The sequence below is a fragment of the Dermochelys coriacea genome, chromosome 9 (genome assembly GCF_009764565.3).
Source record: "Dermochelys coriacea isolate rDerCor1 chromosome 9, rDerCor1.pri.v4, whole genome shotgun sequence".
NCBI classification, from domain to species: domain Eukaryota; kingdom Metazoa; phylum Chordata; order Testudines; family Dermochelyidae; genus Dermochelys; species Dermochelys coriacea.
Window position 1 is genome coordinate 22,593,340 of NC_050076.1, and position 22,136 is coordinate 22,615,475.

Sequence of the window (22,136 nt, forward strand, 5' to 3'; positions counted from 1 at the left end):
ACAAATTTATTTGGGTTTTATTTAAGCTTATTTATTTAAGCTTTTGTGAGCTAAAACCCATTTTATTGGATGCATGCAGTGGAAAATACAGTAGGAAGATATGTACACACAGAGAACATGAAAAAATGAGTGTTGCCATACCAACTGTAACGAGACTAATCAAGTTGGGCTCTTATCAGCAGGAGGAAAAAAAACCTTTTGTAGTGATAATCAGGATGTCCCATTTCAAACAGTTGGCAAGAAGGTCTGAGTAACAGTAGGGGAAAAATTAGCATGGAGAAATAGTTTTTACTTTGTGTAATGACCCATCCACTCACAGTCTTTATTCAAGCCTAATTTAATGGTGTCCAGTTTGCAAATTAATTCCAATTCTGCAGTTTCTCGTTGGAGTCTGTTTCTGAAGTTTTTTTGTTGGAGAATTGCGACTTTTAGGTCTGAAATTGAGTGACCAGGGAGGTTGAAGTGTTCTCTGACTGTTTTTTGAATGTTATAATTCTTGACGTCTGATTTGTGTCCATTTATTCTTTTGCATAGAGATTGTCCGGTTTGGCCAATGTACATGGCAGAGGGGCATTGCTGGCACATGATGGCATATATCACATTGGTAGATGTGCAGGTGAATGAGCCTCTGATGGTGTGGCTGATGTGATTAGGTCCTATGATGTCCCTTGAATTGATATGTGGACAGAGTTGGCAACAGGCTTTGTTGCAAGGATAGGTTCCTGGGTTAGTGTTTCATTTGCATGTCAATGATAGGCTCTCTCTGTATTTCTCTGTGGTGGCTTTTAGCCACTAGAAGGTGCTATTTAGTCATTTCAAAACTTCATTTACAGTATTTTATAAAAAGATCCATTGAAAGAGAAATCTAATTAGACCATTGAGGTTCTGACTAGACAGATATAATCATGCAAGTTGTGACTTCTTACTAAAGTAATTATTACAAGGGTATAATAATCATTGTTATCTGTAAGGAGTAGCACACTTTAAGATAGACTGTTATGTTAGATACCTGCATTTTTCAGGTGATTGAAGGAATTTGGCTTTCAGTTTAATGCTGCATATGCATCTGAAGTATCTGGGTATTCTGTATAACAGCATATCTAGATGTTTCAGACTTGTGGATTTTTTCCACTAGACAAGTAGCTGTTTACGATCAGAAAAAATTTTCAAGTCCTGGGCACAAAGACTAAATTTAAGATATGTTTGCAACCTAGGACATTTTGCACTTCTTCTTCAGGTGACTTTTCATCACTCCTGACGCTTATTTTGCTTGTCTTGTCAGTTCCTGTACTGCCTGGTAAGCTAGTAAGTCAGTACAGTTTTCATTAGTCAGCATTATAGCAGCATCAATAAATGAAGTGAAGATGCAGCTTCCGCTCACTAACTAATATGATCACCTTCGTCGTATGTCTCTTTGTTGCAGCTGATTTGTATCCTGTGTGTTTTTTAGATGGAACTAAAGCTAAAACTACGTTAACTGATCAGCAACTGATGACTCTTGCAAAGAAGATGGGTAAAGACTGGAAAGAAATTGCCATTGAATGTCTTAAGTTAGAAATGAAAGATATTCAGCAGATTCAGGCAAAAGAAGAAGAGGTTAATGTTCATAAATTCCTGATGTTGGAGAAGTGGAGGAAAGGTGAAAAGAGTAATGGAACTGCGCAAAATTTGTATGACAGTCTCAAGGATCATGTGTCATATGAAATAATACAGATACTGGAAGGTACACATCAACTTTTCTTTATGCTTCATTATGTGGTTGTGTTTCAGACATGCTTCTGGTTTCAGTATCAGAGAATTCACTAGACATCCTAATATATATTTTTATTGTGTAAATAAAACATGAAGTTTTCCCCCCTTAATGTTGATTCAAGTGTTTTTCATTCTACTTTATATTTATAGTATTTTATACTTGCTTTTCGAAAAAATATTTTGGAGTGACTAATACTTAGAACAGTTGGTATAGCTCCATGTCAGTTAAAATCAACCACCCTTATAAACCCAAGCAAAATCTTTTTTTTTTATTATGGAGCTCATTGCAGAAATGCCTGTACCTTTGTTCCTAGATATTTTAGTAACATTGAAGGTGCACCTTTACTCAAGGCTTATAGCGGCCTTGATCGTGCAAACACTTTTGTATGTACTTAACTTTATGCACTTTGATTTCAATGGGACTACTCATGTTTGTAAAGTCAAGCATGTGCAGGGCTGTTTGGAAAATTGGGGCCTAAACTGATCCAGGGAAAGTCTTTCTGAAGGGTAAAATTAGCTTAAAATTATATCTGTACAGTGTCATATAAGATTTATATGTACATTTATTACTATTATTATTTTATTTTATTATTTAACAATTCTACTGCAGTAGCACCTAGAGGCCAACTAATATATACATATGTGTATTCATTTCTTCAGGTTTTTTGGAGCAGACATGAGTTCATGGAGAAACAGCTAAAAGGAGAACTCTCAGGGACATTCAGCTGCATATGGTTTAAACTTTTCATACTGTTTAAATGTGATTTAATTGTGGACTCTTTCTACAGTTTGGAATTCAGGAGACCAGTTATGAAGACACAAGCCATAAACAATCTTTGGAAAAGATTAGACAAAACATTATTTTGGGAAAGAGTGTAAATTGAATTTTGCGCCAATGTAAATGAATTTAACGTTTTCAGGAGTAATTATTCAAATGTTTGGATACCAGTCAATTAACAATATAGTTGACACTGAAGCAGCAATCCTAATGCAATTTGAATCTCCCACTGACTTCCTGTCTCCTTTGAACCATTCCTGCTAGGTGCTGAGCAACTTATGTGAATTGCAGAGCTATATTAACCCACCCTTGAAAACAGCTCACCCTTTCCAACTATTTGACAATATTAAGCACTTTTATCCAGTTCCATGGGTGATTTCCACAGAGATTAGATATGGCTTGGGGGACTCATTAATGTACCTCTCATCTTCACCTATAAAACAATAGTGCCAATTTCACTGGGTACAAAACATTTCTCTATACATACATTCAGAGGCTCAGGATGGGTTGCCATGTACATGGTGCATAAACCCTTCATGGTAATGCAATTACATGATCATTTTGTGTGTTTGTGTATACCGCCTCTTTGCTAGGCTGGTCTTATGTTTATTCAAAGGTGAAACATTAGTTTCAATGTAGCACCAATACATACTAAAGGCAGTTTTAACTTTTGTCTCTCAGGGCCGTGTTGGCTCCACGTGTCTAGGTGTTCACACATTTCTTATAAGTTGAGTTTGTATGTTGTATAGATTTTTGTTGTATTATAATCAGTGTAAAATTAAATGTTTTTTTTTACTGTTTTTAACTTAAATTGAACGTTAAAATGACAGGTGTATAGGCTAGATATAAAAAATTTACTAAAGGATGCAGAAAAGCAAAAGGCCAATAGATAACTCAGCAAACAGGAAACACATTTATAGGTTCTTAAGTTTTAAAAATACTGTTATCTATAATACAGAAATGCTTCCTTGCAGGCAAGATTGTGGTCTAGTTTTAAGGGCTCCTGTGGATATCTCTGTATTGTCTGCCTTTGAATGTGTACTGTTATGTGTGCTTTTTAAAATAGGAATAAAAACTGAGAAATACCTATATCTGCAATGAAATTTTGAGTTTTTAATATTTTATTCCACAAATAAAATATAATTTAAATTATATCACAATCTGATCTTATATCAGCGTTCATCTTTTCAGCCCTCTACCAGTTCACTGTTAGATGAAATCCTACTTACGCTTATATACATTCTTCTGTTTAGGGGTCTTCGTATTCATGCTGATCTTATAAATCTGTTCTCAGCCTTCTGAAAATATGTATCTCTATAGTGCTATGTCCACTAACTATGAGTTTTTCTGGATCTTGCCCATAACCTTTTTTTGTGTTAGGTGTGTTAGTTTACTGTGTGCCTTGTTCCAGTTTTCTGAAGAACTTTCTGTAAAGTCCTGGAATATCCCCTCCACATTCTAGACCAGGACTTTGAAACCATCAATTGTGTAGAATCAGCCCAGGTTTTATACCTAATCCAATGAATACTAGGACACAGCAGTCAAAGTCTAGTCAGGATGCACTGAATATTCATATAGAATAGACATGATCAATAGAGGTTATGCCCCCAATATCCATGCACAGACAGGAACCACAGTGTTAATCATGCCATGCATGAATGGAGTTCAGCAACTGTGTGGCAGTGGTCACCCTCCCCTGGACCTCTTTGAAATACATGGGGCTCAAAGACTTGTCCTGTAGCCTCTTCTGTGTGTGTGGAGAAACCCTGTTCCCTCCAGTGGAATGAGTGAGGAGAGAGATACATGAGGGGAACTTCAAGCCCTCCCACCTTTAGACCTTGCTGTCTCTCTGTTCAATGGGAGTTCCTTAAATCATGTACATTACTTTTGGTTCTCTTCTTTGAGCTTTTTGGATGGTGGTAGATTTCTCTGTTTTCTTGGTTACAGCCAAGATCAATGGCTGAGCACTGATGAGCCCACATGAAGGAGAGTCATTTTGATCAGATTTTCACCTGACAATGCATGTCCTTATTGTTGGTTAAGCTGCTGTTTATATGTTCCAAAGTTGCTTTTTAAGGGCTTGTCTTCATCTGGCTCTGTAGTGATAAATCACTCTTGACTCTGTGCCTCCACATATATGAGACCAATCAGAAAACACACTTCAGGAAATTCTGCAGCCACTGATATCACAGCTAATATATTTAATTTTTGCAGTGCGTTAAATTACCACTTATTGTCTGTTTTTCTGTGATTACATAAAGCCATAACATTTTGGGAAGGCACTTTAGAAAATTGTTTTATTTGGGAAATATTATACTTTATTTTCTTGGGTCATTGTGTGCTTCCTACCTTATTGATGAATGTAACACACCCTCAAAAATATGGACCTACTCCATCTAATTGCAAAGATGGTTCAGGCCCCGATCCTACAATGGAGCACAGCGTGTGTACAGGGAGTATGCCTGTGTGCATCTCATTGCAGGATCAGAATCTAAACTATAAGAAGAAAAAATGAGTCAAACATGAAGGATTCCTTATTCTTCTGAGGCAAATTAGGGCTGAGACAATTTAAGTCCCCCTAGAAATTGGTGGAAAAAGCAGTTTCAAAGTTGCTCTAAGGTATATTCATATTTTTTTTAATGTTTTTTTAATTAAGTTTTTTAAACCAGCTGTTAACTGAAATTATTTTGAAAAATCTAATCTGTGTATATTTAACCTCCAAATGTTACCACACTGGATCATTTAAGATGGCTCCAGTGGGGCTATCTGTTTGGCCAAGTGCTACCTAATTAGAATCAGAGAGGAGATTCCTTCATTTATATGAGAGAGAGAGTGTGACAGTAACAGACATTTCTCGTGAATTTTTTTATAAAAATATTTATTATTTATAAATGTTTATTGAGCATTCTAAGATTTTATAAAAACAGTTAATTTCTTTCATGAAATGATATTAAAATGTTGATATAAAAATGGAAAGTAGGTACTGGATTTCTGGTTATAAATAAATCAGATCTGCTTTTCAATTATTATGTTAAATATCAAGTTCTCAGGGAGACTGTGAAGGTACAAAACTTTGACTTCCTCCCATCTTTATACCATATCCAGCCATAGCGTGATCATGTCATCGGGAGCCTTATGCACCAAAATTATGCAGTAGCGCCAGCAGCAAGTGCTGTAAACACTGTAACTTTGGGGACTATAATAGTGGCAGCACTGGGGCACTGGTAGTAATGTATCCAAAAATTTCCTTCACACTGTATCATGAAGCCAACTCTGTTCCTGACTGATGAATGTCGGAAGAAGCTTTTTGTAGGTAGGTGTAAAGAATAATCTGTCCATCTCTGGTATTAGGGGATCTCTTTCAGTGGTTAAAAGAAGGGTATTGTCTTTCTCCATATTTAAGATTAGTAACACAGCAGGCTACATCCCACTCAGAGGGGATTACCTGGTATCAGCTTTTAATTAGACTAATTAGCTAATTAATTAGCTAAATGTGCCTAATTAAATAACATGCCTTTCAGACTTCGTTATAGTATTAAATATGTATTTAAGTATTAAATACACAGGGTGAAATCCTGGCCACATTGAAGACAATGGGCTTTTCCTCCCACCCATAGTATGTGTATTTTGAGTAGCTATGGCATACATAAGTGTCATATGAAGAAAAACACTGGAAATACAATACAACATATTTTATCTATTTAATATTCATGTGATACTAAAGGAATACGTAAAACCATTAGTAAGTAAACACTATGTACCTAGTGAGTTAGTCATAGAAAGGACCTTCATTTCCATCATAGCAGCATGACAAAAATCAGATTTGGACCCCCTGTTATACTAATGCTGAACAATTTGACTAGTCCAAACAAACACATTTTTTTAAAAAAATTTAGATGAAAGACTATTTTACCCATCATTTGGGTGTCTAAGCAAAAAGAGTCCCTCTAGGATTGAAACACATAACAAATATTGACAGGTTTCAGAGTAGCAGCCATGTTAGTCTGTATTCGCCAAAAGAAAAGGAGTACTTGTGGCACCTTAGAGACTAACAAATTTATTTGAGCATAAGCTTTCGTGAGCTACAGCTCACTTATGCTCAGATAAATTTGTTAGTCTCTAAGGTGCCACAAGTACTCCTTTTCTTATAACAAATATTGGGGCATATTCTATACTGTGTCCATCTTCTGCTGGGTGCCACAAAGTGTGAGGACTGCCAGGGAACTGGGTGTGCATCCCTGATTCTCTGCTTCGGCTCTGGCACAAGTTGGAGCATCATGGGGGCTCAGGATTGCCAAGGTTGTCTGACACTTGCCATTATGAGACTGTTTTCAGATGTTCATAATCTTGCCAAACTGTAATTGTTTCAGCTGAAACATGTCATGCCAGGTGTCTGTAAGAATAATTTTTTTGTTGTTTTTTGGAAGGTTGCAGCAAAAATGGCTCATCCTTTTCCAAGAACGACAGTAGGAGAAAATATGTTGTTTTGCCCACATTAGAAAAATTCTTATAATCATTTCATTTACAAGCTGTAGCATCACCATGCTGTGGAGCGGGGACTTGAAATTTGGCAAGTGGTGTCAATATGGTGTCAGGGATGGGCCTGTTGCAGTTCTGTGAACAAAAAACACCTCAAATTTGGCCTACTTATAAGCATTTGAAATAGCACATTTCACACATGCTCAGTACAGACTTAGAGTTTGGCTGCTAAATTCTTGGAAGAATCCATCTGCACTGAACATGCTCCACCTTGGAGCCAAGCAGGAGTTTCTCTGCAACTTCAATTCCCTGAAACTTAGATCAATAAGAATGTCTTTTCTGTGGCATCAATGCGTGTCCCCTTCTACCTTCCCCCTGACAGGGAAGAGCAGTAAATGGCCAGACTCAGATGCAGAGGGAACAAGAATTAGACCTCTTCAGAGAGAGAGGTAAATCCTTGATTGCAATTCTGTAATGAAACATTGTCAGCTGAAAACTGACTCAAACTTTAGGTTTGATTAAAATCAAAAACAAGTTGATACCATAACTAAGTTCAACATAAATGCTTCTATTATTATTATTATTAATATTATTTAGTTCCTTCCCCTCCCCGCCCCCCAAAATGAATTAAAATTCCCCAATGGCATTTGCAGCCTAAACATTGGGGCACTGTACTAGGGCCTGAGAGCTTGACAATATCTGAAGTTCAAACAGGAAATCAAATGTGCATTTTAAACAGTGACTATAAAGAACCATTGGAACAGATTACCCAGAGATGTGGTCAATTCTCCATCACTTGGATTCTTTAAATCCAAACCAATGCCTTTTTAAAAAAAAATACACTTTAGTTCCATTGGCAAATTACATGACTTACTAGGCTAAATTCTATGCCCTCTTCTATTATGCAGGTTAAACTACATCACAATGGTCCCTTCTGCTCTTAAATATTTACTATATAATAAAAAGAACAGGAGTACTTGTGGCACCTTAGAGACTAACAAATTTATTAGAGCATAAGCTTTCATGGGCTATAGCCCACTTCATCGGATGCATAGAATGGAACATATAGTAAGAAGATATATATATATACATACAGATAAGTTGGAAGTTACCATACAAACTTTGAGAGGCTAATTAGTTAAGATGAGCTATTATCAGGAGAAAAAAACTTTTGTAGTGATAATCAAGATGGCCCATTTAGACAGTTGACAAGAAGGAGTGAAGATACTTAACAAAGGGAAATAGATTCAATATGTGTAATGACCCAGCCACTCTCAGTCTCTATTCAAACCCAAGTTAATGGTATCTAGTTTGCATATTAATTCAGACTTAGCAGTTTCTCACTGGAATCTGTTTTTGAAGCTTTTCTGTTGCAAAATTGCCACCCTTAAATCTTTTACTGAATGGCCAGAGAGGTTGAAGTATTCTCCTACTGGTTTTTGAATGTTATGATTCCTGATGTCAGATTTGTGTCTATTTATTCTTTTGCGTAGAGACTCTCTGGTTTGGCCAATGTACATTTCAGAGGGGCATTGCTGGCACATGATGGCATATATCACATTGGTAGATGTGCAGGTGAACGAGCCCCTGATGGCGTGGCTAATGTGATTAGGTCCTATGATGGTGTCACTTGAATAAATATGTGGACAGAGTTGGCATTGGGCTTTGTTGCAAGGATAGGTTTGTGGGTTAGTGTTTTTGTTATGTGGTTGCTAGAGAGTATTTGCTTCAGGTTGGGGGGCTGTCTGTAAGCGGGGACTGGTCTGTCTCCCAAGGTCTGTGAGAGTGAGGGATCATTGTTCAGGATAGGTTGTAAATCTTTGATGATGCGCTGGAGAGGTTTTAGTTGGGGGCTGAAGGTGGAGTTGGGGGTTGAAGGCTAGTGGAGTTCTGTTATTTTCTTTGTTGGGCCTGTCCTGTAGTAGGTGACTTCTGGGTACTCTTCTGGCTCTGTCAATCTGTTTCTTCACTTTAGCAGATGGGTATTACAGTTGTAAGAATGCTTGTAGGTGTTTGTCTCTGTCTGAGGAATTGGATTAAATGCGGTTGTATTGTAGAGCTTGGCTGTAGACAATGGATCGTGTGGTGTGTCCTGGATGGAAGCTGGAGGCATATAGGTAAGTATGCGGTCAGTAGGTTTCCGGTATAGGATGGTGTTTATGTTACCATCGCTTATTAGCACAGTAGTGTCCAGGAAATGGACCGCTTGTGTGGATTGGTCTAGGCTGAGGTTGATGGTGGGATGGAAATTGTTGAATCATGGTGAAATAATATAAATTATATAGAATATTTTTGCCATTGACTTCAGTGAGACCAGGATTTCACCCTGTGAATCTATTATAGTGACTGGAAACGATTTATGAAGTAGACAGAATATCCTACTTTCATTGTCTTCTCTGAGAATATACATCCAATATCGAGAAAACGAAATTAGATTTTTTTCCCCAGTACTTGGGTGTTACCAGTGATGTACTGTTTACAAGCAAATATATAAATATATTTTAAAAAACAATTGCTAATGTGACAGTATCCCTTTTAGATTGATTTTAATTCACAAATAAGAAAAAGACCAAAGTTAATTATAGAGATTATAAATTTATTAAACAATAAGTAATAAATAAGTCAGGAATGTTATAAATAGGTTTCAATTTATATAATAATTTTATAAAAACTTACAAATGTATAAATAAATAATTTAAGATAAATAAATTACACCTGAGTGTTTGGTAGGTTGAGAACATGTTGATATAGCTTATTTTTTCTAGAAATGTAGAAATGTAACATCTTAGCTTAAGAGACACTGATAGTAATTTGCTCAAGACAACTTGGGTAATGAAAAATATTGTAGAATATTATTGTGCTTAGAAACGTTTTTGTAGAAGTATTACTGTATTCTTAAATTCAGGTCCAAATCCTGGAAGCCCTCTGTGTGTACAAGTTTCTATGACTCCAGTGAGAATTCTACACACAGAGGTCTTGCAGTAAGTAGAACCTAATATATATTTTCCTGATACTTAAAATAGCTTTAATTCAATGTTTTATAGAAAGTGATTCCAGATTTCAGTGACTATGATGAGCTTCCAGGAGAATTCAGGTAGTTCAGCATCTTGGCTATGGTCACAGTGCGAATTGTGAAAGCATGGAGAACACTACATAACCTCATTCTCTCTTTGAAAGAGGCTGATCCTCTGTTTGTAGATGGTTGCTCCACACTTACATTGTTAATTTTCACAGCCTTTAAAAAAAAAAAAAAGTGGGTTGGTCAGACAATTTAACCATGTTTAAGGTAGAAATATACATCAGTCTTTGAATATGCAAAAAATTAGCTTAATTTTTTTAATTTAAATTATTAAAAATAAAATCTTTTATGAAAAGGTAAACTATGATAGTAATAATATCTTTCATATAGTTAGGGCCCAAACCTGTATTTCTTATGCAAGCAAACATTCCCAATGATGTAAATAGTTTTTCCCTGCCAAGGAATACAGGTTTGGGCCTTAAAGGATAATCAGGGGGAGCTGTGGTTTACAAATAATTAAATCCATTGCATTTGACAACTTTAGAATCTCCAGTGTACCTAGATACACTATGTTAATAAAAAGGCAATTATTTTAAAGTAGGGACACGATTGCTACCAGCTATTAGAATTTGTTAAGAACCATGTTACATGTGTTCCCTATTTCTTATCAATACATATTAATTATTTACCAAAATACAGTCTTATCTCTCACCTACACTACATTTCATGGTAGGAATGGGAGACAAAGTAGGATACCATTAAAAAGACAAAAAGAAAAGGAGTACTTGTGGCACCTTAGAGACTAACAAATTTATTAGAGCATAAGCTTTCGTGAGCTACAGCTCACTTCATCGGATGCATGAAGTGGTCCACCAAATGCATCCGATGAAGTGAGCTGTAGCTCACGAAAGCTTATGCTCTAATAAATTTGTTAGTCTCTAAGGTGCCACAAGTACTCCTTTTCTTTTTGCGAATACAGACTAACACGGCTGCTACTCTGAAACCTATTAAAAAGACAGAAAATTAACTACTGGTATGTTTACTACATCACTGAAAGGGAATCACTTTTTAATACAGTAATATACAGTATCAAAGTAAGACCTCATTTATACAGAGATGAGAAATTTTAAGAATTTAAGAAAAAATGTTAAGAAAAAATCATAATCAAGATTTTAAATGATCAGATTCAAGAGTAACTTATTATTTGGCTAACTACAGAAAGAAACACATAGAACAGGGCTCCATTTATGATAGAAATCATATAATCTTTTAGGCAACTGAAAGGAAAACAGACCTGTATCATTTTGTCAATAACGTTGGCCAGCATCTCCTGGTTACTGAAATTCTTGAACTCTGCCTTGTAAGCCTTCAGGTCTTCATTGATACCTTGCATGCACTCAATCTGTAGAAGGTACAAGGATTAAGAAATATTGGAGAGTGCTGTTAGATGCTTACAGACAAACAAAAAGCACATGATTTGCTCTTTTGAGAGACTGGCAATTTACCTTATCAAAATCAGATCTTTCCAGTGCAGGACAATTTTCAGTCTGAAAATCAAAGACACCAGACATGAATGTGATCATTCTGTATCAATATGATGAATTACATGATGGTTCCATATAAAGGTGATGAAACTTGATTTTTTATTTATTGCAATACCTTAGACTCTTCTGGCATACAAGCCTTAATTGTGTTGATTTTATTCTTAGTGATATCTTCAAGATCAACCTCTTCAAGGGTACATTCAAATCCTAGCATGCCACGCTCCTATGTAAACAAAGGGGACATTGTTTGAATCATTGCCCATAATGCTGCAGGGCATGTTTATAAGCAGAAATATATTGGATAGTAGGTGATTTATGGCAACTGAAGGTGCTTCAACATCCTCTTTATATATCTTTATGCCTTTAACCAACAAGCAAATATCCAAGTTATGAAGCTAATGTCAAAGGAAATTTTGCCATCATTTTCACTGGGAGAAAGGGTTGTTTAGATTTATATTTTGTATGTGTCACACTGGATTACATTGTCTCCATTATGTTAACATTCTACATCATTTTAAGAGGATGAATCTGCACTCGGAACATTATATACCACAAACTTACAATTTAAAACATGATTACTTTTTTAAAAAAGAGAAAGACAAATAACATTCAAATGGACAAGTGGCATTGTCTTGTGGCCAAACATCAGTGGCACTTTGTCTCACTGAGGTGATGGAACTATTTAGTTTCTTCTCCTCTCTCACCCTAAGGCTATGCCTATGCATATTCCCTATGGGGAATTTTAGAAACAGATTCCCCTTAGCACTACTACCAGTTCAACTGTGCCAGTGAGAGACAATAAAAAGAAGAGAGACAGATATAACTAAAAGACATGGCAGAGAAAAGGATTCCTCCAGAACCCATACAATTCTTAGAAAGAGATAATGTGAGAGGATACTTTCATGCTGGGCTGTTTGAATTCTTTAACCAGCAGCCAACACACTACCTAATTGCCTAGTTGATGGCATGTTTTACAGGACTTAGTGACTATATATGAATTAACCAAATTGAACAGGGGTTGGAAAAAATATCTCAAACAGTACAGGTAAGGAAAAAGTAAAAGCAAACACTAGCAGGACACAGATCAGAGGGAAATTCTCTGTGACAGAGGGTCACTCAACCTGGAAGACAAAGAATTTAAGGGTAGAAAGTTCTCATGAGAAAATGAAAGGTATTTTCTTTATTAATTGTAACTAAGCTTAAAGTACCTATTTAGGTTAACTTTTACTGAGCATAATACTGGTTTCAGAGTAGCAGCCGTGTTAGTCTGTATTCGCAAAAAGAAAAGGAGTACTTGTGGCACCTTACAGACTAACAAATTTATTAGAGCATAAGCTTTCGTGAGCTACAGCTCACTTCATCGGATGCATTATACTGAGCATAATACTGGATATGTGATGCAGACCATCTCTTTGCCTTAACCTGAATCTATTTGTTCTTTTAAAAAAAAACAACCCCAGAATCTTAGGCTGTTGTGTGAAATTCCCAAATAAACTGTCCCAGAAAAGAAAAAATAAAGAAACCACCAAGAAGTACTGAAGGAGGATGGCTGGAGTCAATCCCTGTATTGTGTTCTGCTTACCAACAAGTAATTTATACTACCATATCTATCACCCCCGAATTTGTCCCAGTTGATTTAAATCCTGCACCAGTGGAAGATGACAGATGAAGCTTCATTTCAGGCAACAATTAGATAGAACAATACTAATAATTAATAAAAAGGATTGGACGCACAAATGAAAGGTAAGTATGAAATAACAAGCAAGAAAAAAAGGTATGGAAATTAAGGACAAATTACTACCATTCTCTGGAAATACCAAACGATTAATATGGGTAAAAACAGAGACACAGAAATTTGATTAGCTGAAGCAAAAGAAAAGAAAAGAAAAGAAAAGAAAAGAAAAGAAAAGAAAAGAAAAACAAATATGCATGCATTTCTGAAAAGCCAGAGATGTAAGGCTACACACAGTTTGGGAATGGGCACCATCTGGCTGCTTTAGAAAAAGGATGCCTTCTCTCATAGAAATAAAACCTCCCACAGCTCCTTCCATCTGAATATCTCAGACACTCTCTTACACACATTGATAAACACAACACCCCTAGGAGGTAGGTATGTATTACTTTCCCTGTTTTAAAAATGAGACAACATGAAGATGAGTCCTTGATCCTTCTGTGCACTACATATCAAAAACTCCCAACTCGTGGTCAGGGACATAATCCATGTTCTAGCCTGCTTTGTTATTTGTTGTGTAGATGGGACTCCTTAACCTAGCCACATCAGACAAATGTGCAATGGCACAGTTAGATTTGTACTATAAATGGTGCCTGAGCAATTTGCCCAAGTCAAATTGAGCGCATCTAGCTGCCAGCAGAACCTGCATTTCCTGAACTCCCATCCCTTCTATCTAGGGTTGGATTATGCACCCCTACAAGTCCCATTCTTCCTCCCCTGCGCAAAACTGTGAATGTGGCCAAACAAATGCAGAAAGAGCGGCAAAGAAGCTACATTTGCCTCCCCTTTGGAAAAGAAACATTTCATAGCAACTCCTGGTGCCGTTAGTTTGTATATTGGACACCGCTTCCACTTCTTGCTCAGGAGCTAGTCCCAGGAACTGACTTACCCCTTGCAGGCCTTGTTTTACTGGGGCTTATTTAGCTATAAATATTGAAGACAAGCAGCTTTGCTTAACGAGTGACACCTCGTCACCAGAAGCGACGGGAGGCGCGGAGCACGAAAGACAAACCTTCAGCTGGCGCAGCGCTTCCCTCGCGGCGGTGACCAGGGATTTAGAAACACTGAGGCGGTCACTCAGAGTGGGCCACGAGGAGGGCAGCGGCGAGGTCGCTGCCAGGTCTGGCAGGCCGAGGCAGAGGAGAGTCACCAGGAGCCAGCCACCTGCGACAGACAAGGGCCGCGCGTTAGCCCGGGAGCCCGCTACCCCCGGGCAAGGGGCTGCGCGTGCCCCCTCCGCGCCCCCTTCCCTGCGCGCTGCCCGCCCCCCCCTTCGCCGCGACCCGGCCCCCGACCCGTAGCCCTTCGCAGCGCAGAGCGCGCGAGGCCTCGGCGTGCGCCCCCTGCTGGCGGGGTCCTTGCGCTCCCAGGCCCGGCCGCTGCGGGGCACGGGTCACTCACGGGGGCAGTCGGGGCCGGCGCGCTTCGCCATGCGGACTGGCTGAGGTGGTGCTGGAGCGCTGCTGGGGCCGGCTGGCGGCAGCGGCTTTTATAGCCGGAGGCGCACCGTGTGGCCAGGACTTTCCCTCCTCTCTCTTTCTCTACATCAGCTGCTTGGTCAGAGCTGAAACCCTGCGATGCGGCCGGCGGGCTCTCGGCTTCCCTCCGGGAGGCAGCGGCCCCCGGCTAGTCATCCCGAGAGAGCGCACGGGCCTGGCCTCGCGGGCACGCAGGGAATCCCGAGGGGCGCGCGGGAGTCCGGCGCCGCGCCAGGGGCGAGCTGGGGCCCCGGCACCAGGAGAGGGGCCGAGGGCGACTTTGCCACGCCCCCGCCCGGCCTCCTTTGCCTGGGTGGGCTCCTGTCCTGGCCCCAGCACTGCTTTGTAGCCTCAAAACCAAGCTTGGGCTGAGTGAACCGCGTGCCGGCTTCTAGTGAGCAACTCCCAGGCCTGGGGGACAGCAGGTCAGTGCCCAGCTCTGGGTAACCCTGGCTGAATCACGTCGCTGCCCCCTGCCTCAGTTTCCCTAACTGAAAAGTGGGGACGATAATAGTCCCCCCCCTCCTCACACTGGTGCTAGGGGACTCAGTGCATCTACCATTATGAAATGCTCTGAGATCCTTGCGGTAAAGGTGCTGTAGAAATCCAAAGGATTATTAGAATATGATGTGACTTTGATGAAATTTGCTAATCTGACACTAGTTCCTCACCTTGTGATGTGACATGCAGACACAGCCTCATACAGAAGGAGTTTATCCCGCCAGCCTTGCAAGAGAATTAGTGTGACAGTGTTGCAACACATGAGTGAATAAAGTTTGCCTCAGCATGTACAGGTTAGTATGGTTTTCAAAAATATGTCTTGAAGTTAAATCAGGATTTTAATGAAGAAATGGGATCAGCAAGAAATACACTAGGCCTTCCTTTTCTTTGTTGCATTCCACAAGCAGCAAAGCAAAAAGATGGGTTGAAGCTGAACATATTTTAACTCCCTGTAATGCATTACTGTGTAATCTTCCTACCTAGTTCTAAATAGCCTTTACTGTTATGATATGACCACCTTGTTAACGGTAAGCAATGGTGAAGCATTTCTGCCCCCCCCCCTTTTTTTTGCTGGTTACCACTCAGTCCCCAGCCCTGTATCCAGATGTTGGAGCATTTAGTGATACATATTTTTTTTAAAAAATAATTGAAATCAATTTTAGGAGTTGGATCAACGCCAGTCACTGTAGTATCTGGAAAAAGGTTGTGTGGGGACCAAGCTGCTTGCATTATGGCATCAAAGAGTGGTGTCATGAATTTGTTCAAATGTCATTATGGTGCAGGATGATGATATCATTAGTATGTAAGGAGGAACAAACAAGTATGATAAGCAAGCTTCCTTTTTGTTGTAGATAGAAAGCATATCTAATAATTAATGTATGTACAGTATTGGAATTCAGGAGATCTTGTTGCTATGTCTTGCACTGCCATTTACATGCTACGAAGCCTTGGCAAGTCACTTAACGTCTTTGTGACTCAATTTCCTCATCTTTAAAATAGAGATAATACTTCCCTTCATTCTATGGGTGCTTTGACACTTAAAACATTAACCTTTGGAAAGCACTTTGAAATCTTTGGATTGGATCCTTTTTTTATACTTTCATTGCATTGTCTTATATAATGGCATTCAGTAATGGCTGTCATATTAAAGGGGAAAACTAGCAAACAAATTAGAAACTAAAAAGGGTCCCATTCCCACCGGCTGCAATTGGGAGAGCATCACTCTCTAAAACTATAATGTACTATATGCAAAGGACAAACATTACTGGTATTTTTGGGGAATCTACACAAGCCAAATACTAATGATTAATTGCCAAATATAATGTGTAGGTCTAAAAAAGAGATTAAGCAAATTTATTCTCAAAAAGCAATCTAAAATTATTAATTTTGTATCTAAATGGAGCAAAAACAATTATATGCAATAGTTTCGGGGCACTGGTCTAACAATAGATCATGCAATTGAATCACTTTAGGTATGGGATCATCTTTTGATTTAAAAAGTTCCAGGAGCAAGCAAATAAAATTCTTAGAGGTCCTTATAGTATTGTAACAGGCTCTGTAGATTTACTTAGAGAGTATTTTCTCGATTATATTGATTTGGGGGTATGAAACTGGAAAAGCCCTTAGAGCTAGGCCTTAGATGATAGGCCTCAGAGCATCTTTGCCTGGAAAGTTCCAGGTTCATGCTGAAATCCTGTTTAATGTAATGCCCTGATAAACTGTTTATTCTTAGTCTCATATCTTAAGGTCCTAAAATATCATGCTGCAGGGCTTCAGCCAGTCACTTGTAGGGGTCAGGAAGGAATTTTCCCCCCCGATATATTTTGTTTTTCTTTTCTTTCTTCTGGAGCAGTGATTTTCAACCTTTAGTTCGTGGACCCCTCGGGGTCTGCAGACTATGTCTGAAGGGTCCGGGAAAGGTTGTAGAACAGCTTTTTTCAACCTGTCGTCTGTGGACACCTGGGGGTCCTCAGACTGTGTCTAAGATTTCCAAAGGGTTCTGCATCTCCATTCGAAATTTTTTAGGGGTCCGCAAATAAAAAAAGATTGAAAACCAGTGCTATGAAGCATCGGAAATGGCCAGGGCTGGAGAGCACCTACTACAGATGTTGGACTGCTGCACAGTGGATTAGCCAAGGGACCTTTTGTTCCCTGGTTGCAGCAGAATGAGGCTCTGTGCCAACTTCACAGAAGCCACCACAAGGAAATCTGGACAGCTATTCTCTACTGCAGTGGTTCCCAAACTTGTTCTGCTGCTTGTGCAAGAAAAGCCCCTAGCGGGCCGGGCTGGTTTGTTTACCTGTGGTGTCCGCAGGTTTGGCCGATTGTGGCTCCCACTGGCTGCAGTTTGGTGCTCCAGGCCAATGGGAGCTGCTGGAAGCGGTGGCCAGTACGTCCCTTAGCCCACACCACTTCCAGCAGCTCCAATTGGCCTGGAGCAGCCAGGGGCTTTCCCTGCACAAGTGGCAGAACAAGTTTGGGAACCACTGCTCTACTACCTTTGGACAGTCATATATACCTGTGTAAAGCGAGGGAGTAAAATGATACCAAACCAGAATATATGTTTTTCCCCAATTTAACCAGGTGCAAGTGGGTACAAGGTGCAAGCTACAAGGCAGTGAAGGATGTGACCCCTGATTTCCATGAACCCTTGAGTAGTGGTTGTGTGGGGATTATAGGCCCTATCACAACCCAGATGTTGGAATAAAGTCAGTGTAAAGATTGCAGAGATGTTTTGTGCTCTGCTTTCAGATTGGGGAATGTATTCCAGTCCCCTCCAGCCTCTAAGTAGTTCTCTTCACAAAACCCATTTACTTGGGTTTGTAGAGAAGAAACTGGGTTTGTAATGAATTTTACCCCAGCCAGTGGAGATATGAGGAATAGCCAAGAACTAGTGGCTGCTTTTTCAAAACAACAACAATCTCTCTTCCTCCCCCTCTCCCCCCCTGCAACAATTTGTTAAATGATAAGACAAAAGCAGGCATCACAGCAGGCAGGTACTACAGAAATCTACAGCTTGGCGACCAGCTGGAGTTTCCAACACCAGCCTTCTTGTTTTCTTAGCACTTACCCAAAATTCATGGCTGCAGCTTGGTATAATTTTTCATTTCAAAAATGTAATGGAGGAGGAATAAAATATCCAATTAAAATGTACAGATACCAATCTTTTTCTTTTTTCAATTTTGTTTTTATTACCAAAAGCTCTGGAAACTTACAGCGATATGGTGTCATGGCCCATGATAAAGCACATCTGGAAGCTGCTTTTATAGCTTGTATGGTCACATAATGTTTTAATATTAGATTATATTATATATATGTCGCACTACCAATATGTAGGTTAAAATCATAGCTTTATAATCTCTTGGGTTTGAAGAATTTTTGGTCCAATATTGTCTTCAATGATGTCAATGGGAGTTTTGTTATTGATTTCAATGGGAGCAGAATGAATCAAGAGTTTTATATTGAATTTCCAGGTTTGTCTGATTTTAATTGACATCTAATTTCCCATAATATGCTTGTGGTATATCTAGAGACTAGCTTTGCTACAATACAAATACTGTATAAGTTTCCAGTTTTACTGTGTATTTTCCGCTTTTTGGCTAGTCATTAAGGTTGTGGGCTGTGGTTTTAATTTAGTTGGGAGACTTTTTCTCACATAGAAGTGAAACAGGTTTTGGAAATATGAATGAGTGTGAAAAGCATTTATTAGGCTTTTCATGTTCTCTGCGTGGTGAAATTAAGTTATAATGTTGTCTTCAGTAATAATGCGTGAGATTTCTCATTAGATGGAGCTGTGCCAATTGCCATGGCAGATAATGTAGACCAGTGGTTCTCAAACTTTTTTTTCCATGGACCGCTTGAAAATTGCTGAGGGTCTTGGCAGACCACTTAATGATCTTTCTAAATGTAGTTTGTACCATTAGCTAACTATTGTAAAGCGCTTTGGATAAAAGTGCTATATAAAAAAACCCAAATAATAATTAATGTGTTTTTGTTCTACAAATAAAAGCACACAGCTCATATTTTAATATCAGTAGTCTCTCCCCAACCATGCAAGCCACTGAGCTGGGCTGGGAAGGATGGCGGGGTCTCGTCCTCTCTCCCCCGCCGTAGCAGCTACTGAGCCAGGGCTGGGAAGGAGGGGGTTCTCTTCCCGGAAGCCACAGCCCCGGCGCTGGAAAAAGTTGCCTCTTTCTCTGGCTGCCGCAACCTTGCATGTCCCAAATTCCCCCTACCCTCTTCTTACCCTCCCTACCTCCTATTTCCCCCACTTCACCCCACTTCCCCCTCCCACATACCCTCTATTCTCCCCAAGGCCACCACCTCACTTTACATGTGCATCTTCTCGCCTGCGTGGCTCCACTAATTAGGTGGACGGCCCTTCATTCTCTTGTGTGGCCGCCCAGGTGCGCACCTTGGAAGGAACTTTCCACAGACCACTTGAATGGAGCTCATGGACCACTGGTGGTCTGCTGATCACAGTTCAAGAACCTGTGATGTAGACAATAAGTGCTTGCTTATGGCATTCCTTTTCCACACTTCTTGTATGTGTAATTCCTCAACAAAAAATAATATGTTTCTCTTGATTGAAAAGAACAGTATTTTGTTCAATTACATGTAGAGGTCTGGTCTTCTCAGGTTCTGTGTACGTAACCACCATTAATTTCAAGGGGAGCTTTGCACAAAACACTTAGGTCTTGATTATACCATAGAGATCTGTGCATGGAAGGTACACTCTGTGTGTGATCCTCTCCTTCCCACATGGAAAGGAGGCTCAGCTTCCTTCTTGTCAGCCTCAGGTCTCACAGGGACTTTCCCTGCAGGAAAATCATGCTCTTAGCCATTCTGACATGAAGGAAAGCAGTACTAAATAGGAATACACAACATAGAAGTTCCAGTCCTTTCAGTTGTTTGTTCTGTGTTAGGATAGTAGTAATGATTCAGTGGATTATTTTTAGTTAAAATGTTATTTCTAATACAAACAAAATGTAAACATACAACAATGAACTTTGTACATTAACATGAATTATACCTAAAGGAGTGACACATAATATAAAACTCCAAGGCACTGCCCTAACTGACAACAGCCTGACCCAGACTGCTGCACAGCACAGCATTACCAAAGCACAGGTCATGTTTAGCAAATACCCTTCCTGCCCGGAAAAGGCTGCATATGCCAGTCCTATGCTGCTCCTGCACTGGGAGTATTCCCCATAAGGCCATTGTGGTCCTTTTAGCAGCACAAAAGAGCTGGAACCTGGCCCAGAGGGATTAAGTAATTTGCCCAAGTCACAAAGGAAGTCTGTGGCAGACCTAGGTGTAAACTCCAGATCTTCCGAGTCCCAGTCCAATGCCTTAACTGTGAGACCATCCTTCCTCTCTAAGGTAATGTTGCAGTATGTTTGGATGTTGCAGTATAAGATTAAATGCTGGGGGTTACTAGTGAAATAAAATGCAATATATTGAAAGTTTAAGTTCTTATACAGGGGAAAAAAAGACTTAATAGAATGCTGGTCTGGCTGCCAAAGACAGTTTAGTAAAGTCTAGTAAAGAAGCCCAGGTGGCATGATCAATGCAACTGTCCTTGCAGTGATTATTATACAGACTTTTCTCAATGCTTACTAAAATATCCAATATCTATGCAAAAGCCTTCTGACGCTTGGGTTGAAGGCTACACTCTCCATATGATGGCATGTTCCAGTGTTTTCTCAACCGACAGCGCTGAGAAGGGTGGATCTGGCACAATTCTTGTGCTGAGTGAGCGGCTTATGTGAGTCTCTCAGCCAGCAAAAGAAACCTTTTATGTTGGATCTGCCTAAGAAGACTGGCTACAACAGCCTAGACACTGGGCACGAAGACTTTCCTTAGAAACTCTCCAAATTTCCTGTTATGCAACATGCTCTCCAGCAGGCTTAAGATATGTTGCTACTGCTGTTGTGTAGCTTATGTAATGTATTGTATATGACCTATATATAAGTTTGTAAAGAGTCTTCACTTATTGCACACCTCTGTCTTAAAGAGCATCACTTTCTTTCTTAGCTAGGCATCTACATAAAATTCCTCCCCAACCCAGCATGTAGTTACATTTAAAAAAAACCAAGACTTTAGGTTTTTGGTAAAATTGAATATATCTTGCAAGTTAATACACTTCCCCTAAAATTCCTGAGAGGATTTTTTCTATTAATTCAATAAAGATCTACAAAAATATCTTTAATATTTCTTAGAGAATAACATCATTAATGGTATTGATACATTTGCAATTACAAAGGGCTGTAGCAACCTTTTTCTTAAATGACTATTTGAAAGAAGTGTCCCACATACATGAATCCTGTAATGAATCTATCTTTCAGATGAAAAATGAAACTGAGGTCCTAACCACTTGTGGTTGTTAACAATCCCTGGGCACTTTTAATAAGAATAGGGACATTAACTCCAAAGTCCTGTCAAAATTCCTATTTTGGTAGTTACATTCTGCCTATCCAAATTTCTCCTGCCATATAAAATCCTAAAATAGTTTAAAGTAAATATAATGGGTCACATTCTGAACTGGTGTGAAGCACCATAACTCCATTGGTTATGCCAGTTTACATCCAATGCAAATCTGGCCTGATATATTTCTTCGCATCCTGTCCTAATTTGTGCTGTTTTGCTGTTCTGTGTTAAGCAGCTGCCACATTAATCCCAGAGCTGGCAGAATTTCAGTGGTGATGCCTATATAGAATTTATCAGTTTGTAAAGAACTTGGAAACAACGAAGAATGAAAAATGATGTTATTATTATTAAATAATTTCTTGGTTAGTTTATGTGCTTGTTGAAGAAAAGTGCAATATACAATATTAAGAATATGTACAAG

The 22,136-nt window shown here is 39.3% G+C and overlaps 2 protein-coding genes across 22 annotated transcripts in view; one reads left to right on the plus strand and one right to left on the minus strand.

Moving 5' to 3' along the window:
* The window catches only part of LOC119861950 (NACHT, LRR and PYD domains-containing protein 1b allele 5-like), a 42,024-nt gene extending 38,405 nt beyond the window's left edge, over window positions 1-3,619 (plus strand). For all 21 annotated transcript variants that reach the window (XM_038417777.2, XM_038417780.2, XM_038417781.2 and 18 more), the window contains 2 exons: window positions 1,451-1,723; window positions 2,413-3,619. In XM_038417777.2, the coding sequence (XP_038273705.1) occupies window positions 1,451-1,723; window positions 2,413-2,432 (293 nt within the window). In that variant the 3' untranslated portion in view covers window positions 2,433-3,619. The remainder of the gene's footprint in view (window positions 1-1,450; window positions 1,724-2,412) is intronic.
* Window positions 3,620-9,558: 5,939 nt separating this feature from the next.
* IL12A (interleukin 12A) lies at window positions 9,559-18,364 on the minus strand. Its single transcript, XM_043492611.1, is given in 7 exon segments — window positions 9,559-10,244; window positions 11,323-11,430; window positions 11,534-11,575; window positions 11,688-11,795; window positions 14,317-14,468; window positions 15,801-15,853; window positions 18,354-18,364. Coding segments are annotated over 7 exon segments (642 nt in total). The 3' UTR covers window positions 9,559-10,076.
* Between the last annotated feature and the right edge of the window lie 3,772 nt (window positions 18,365-22,136).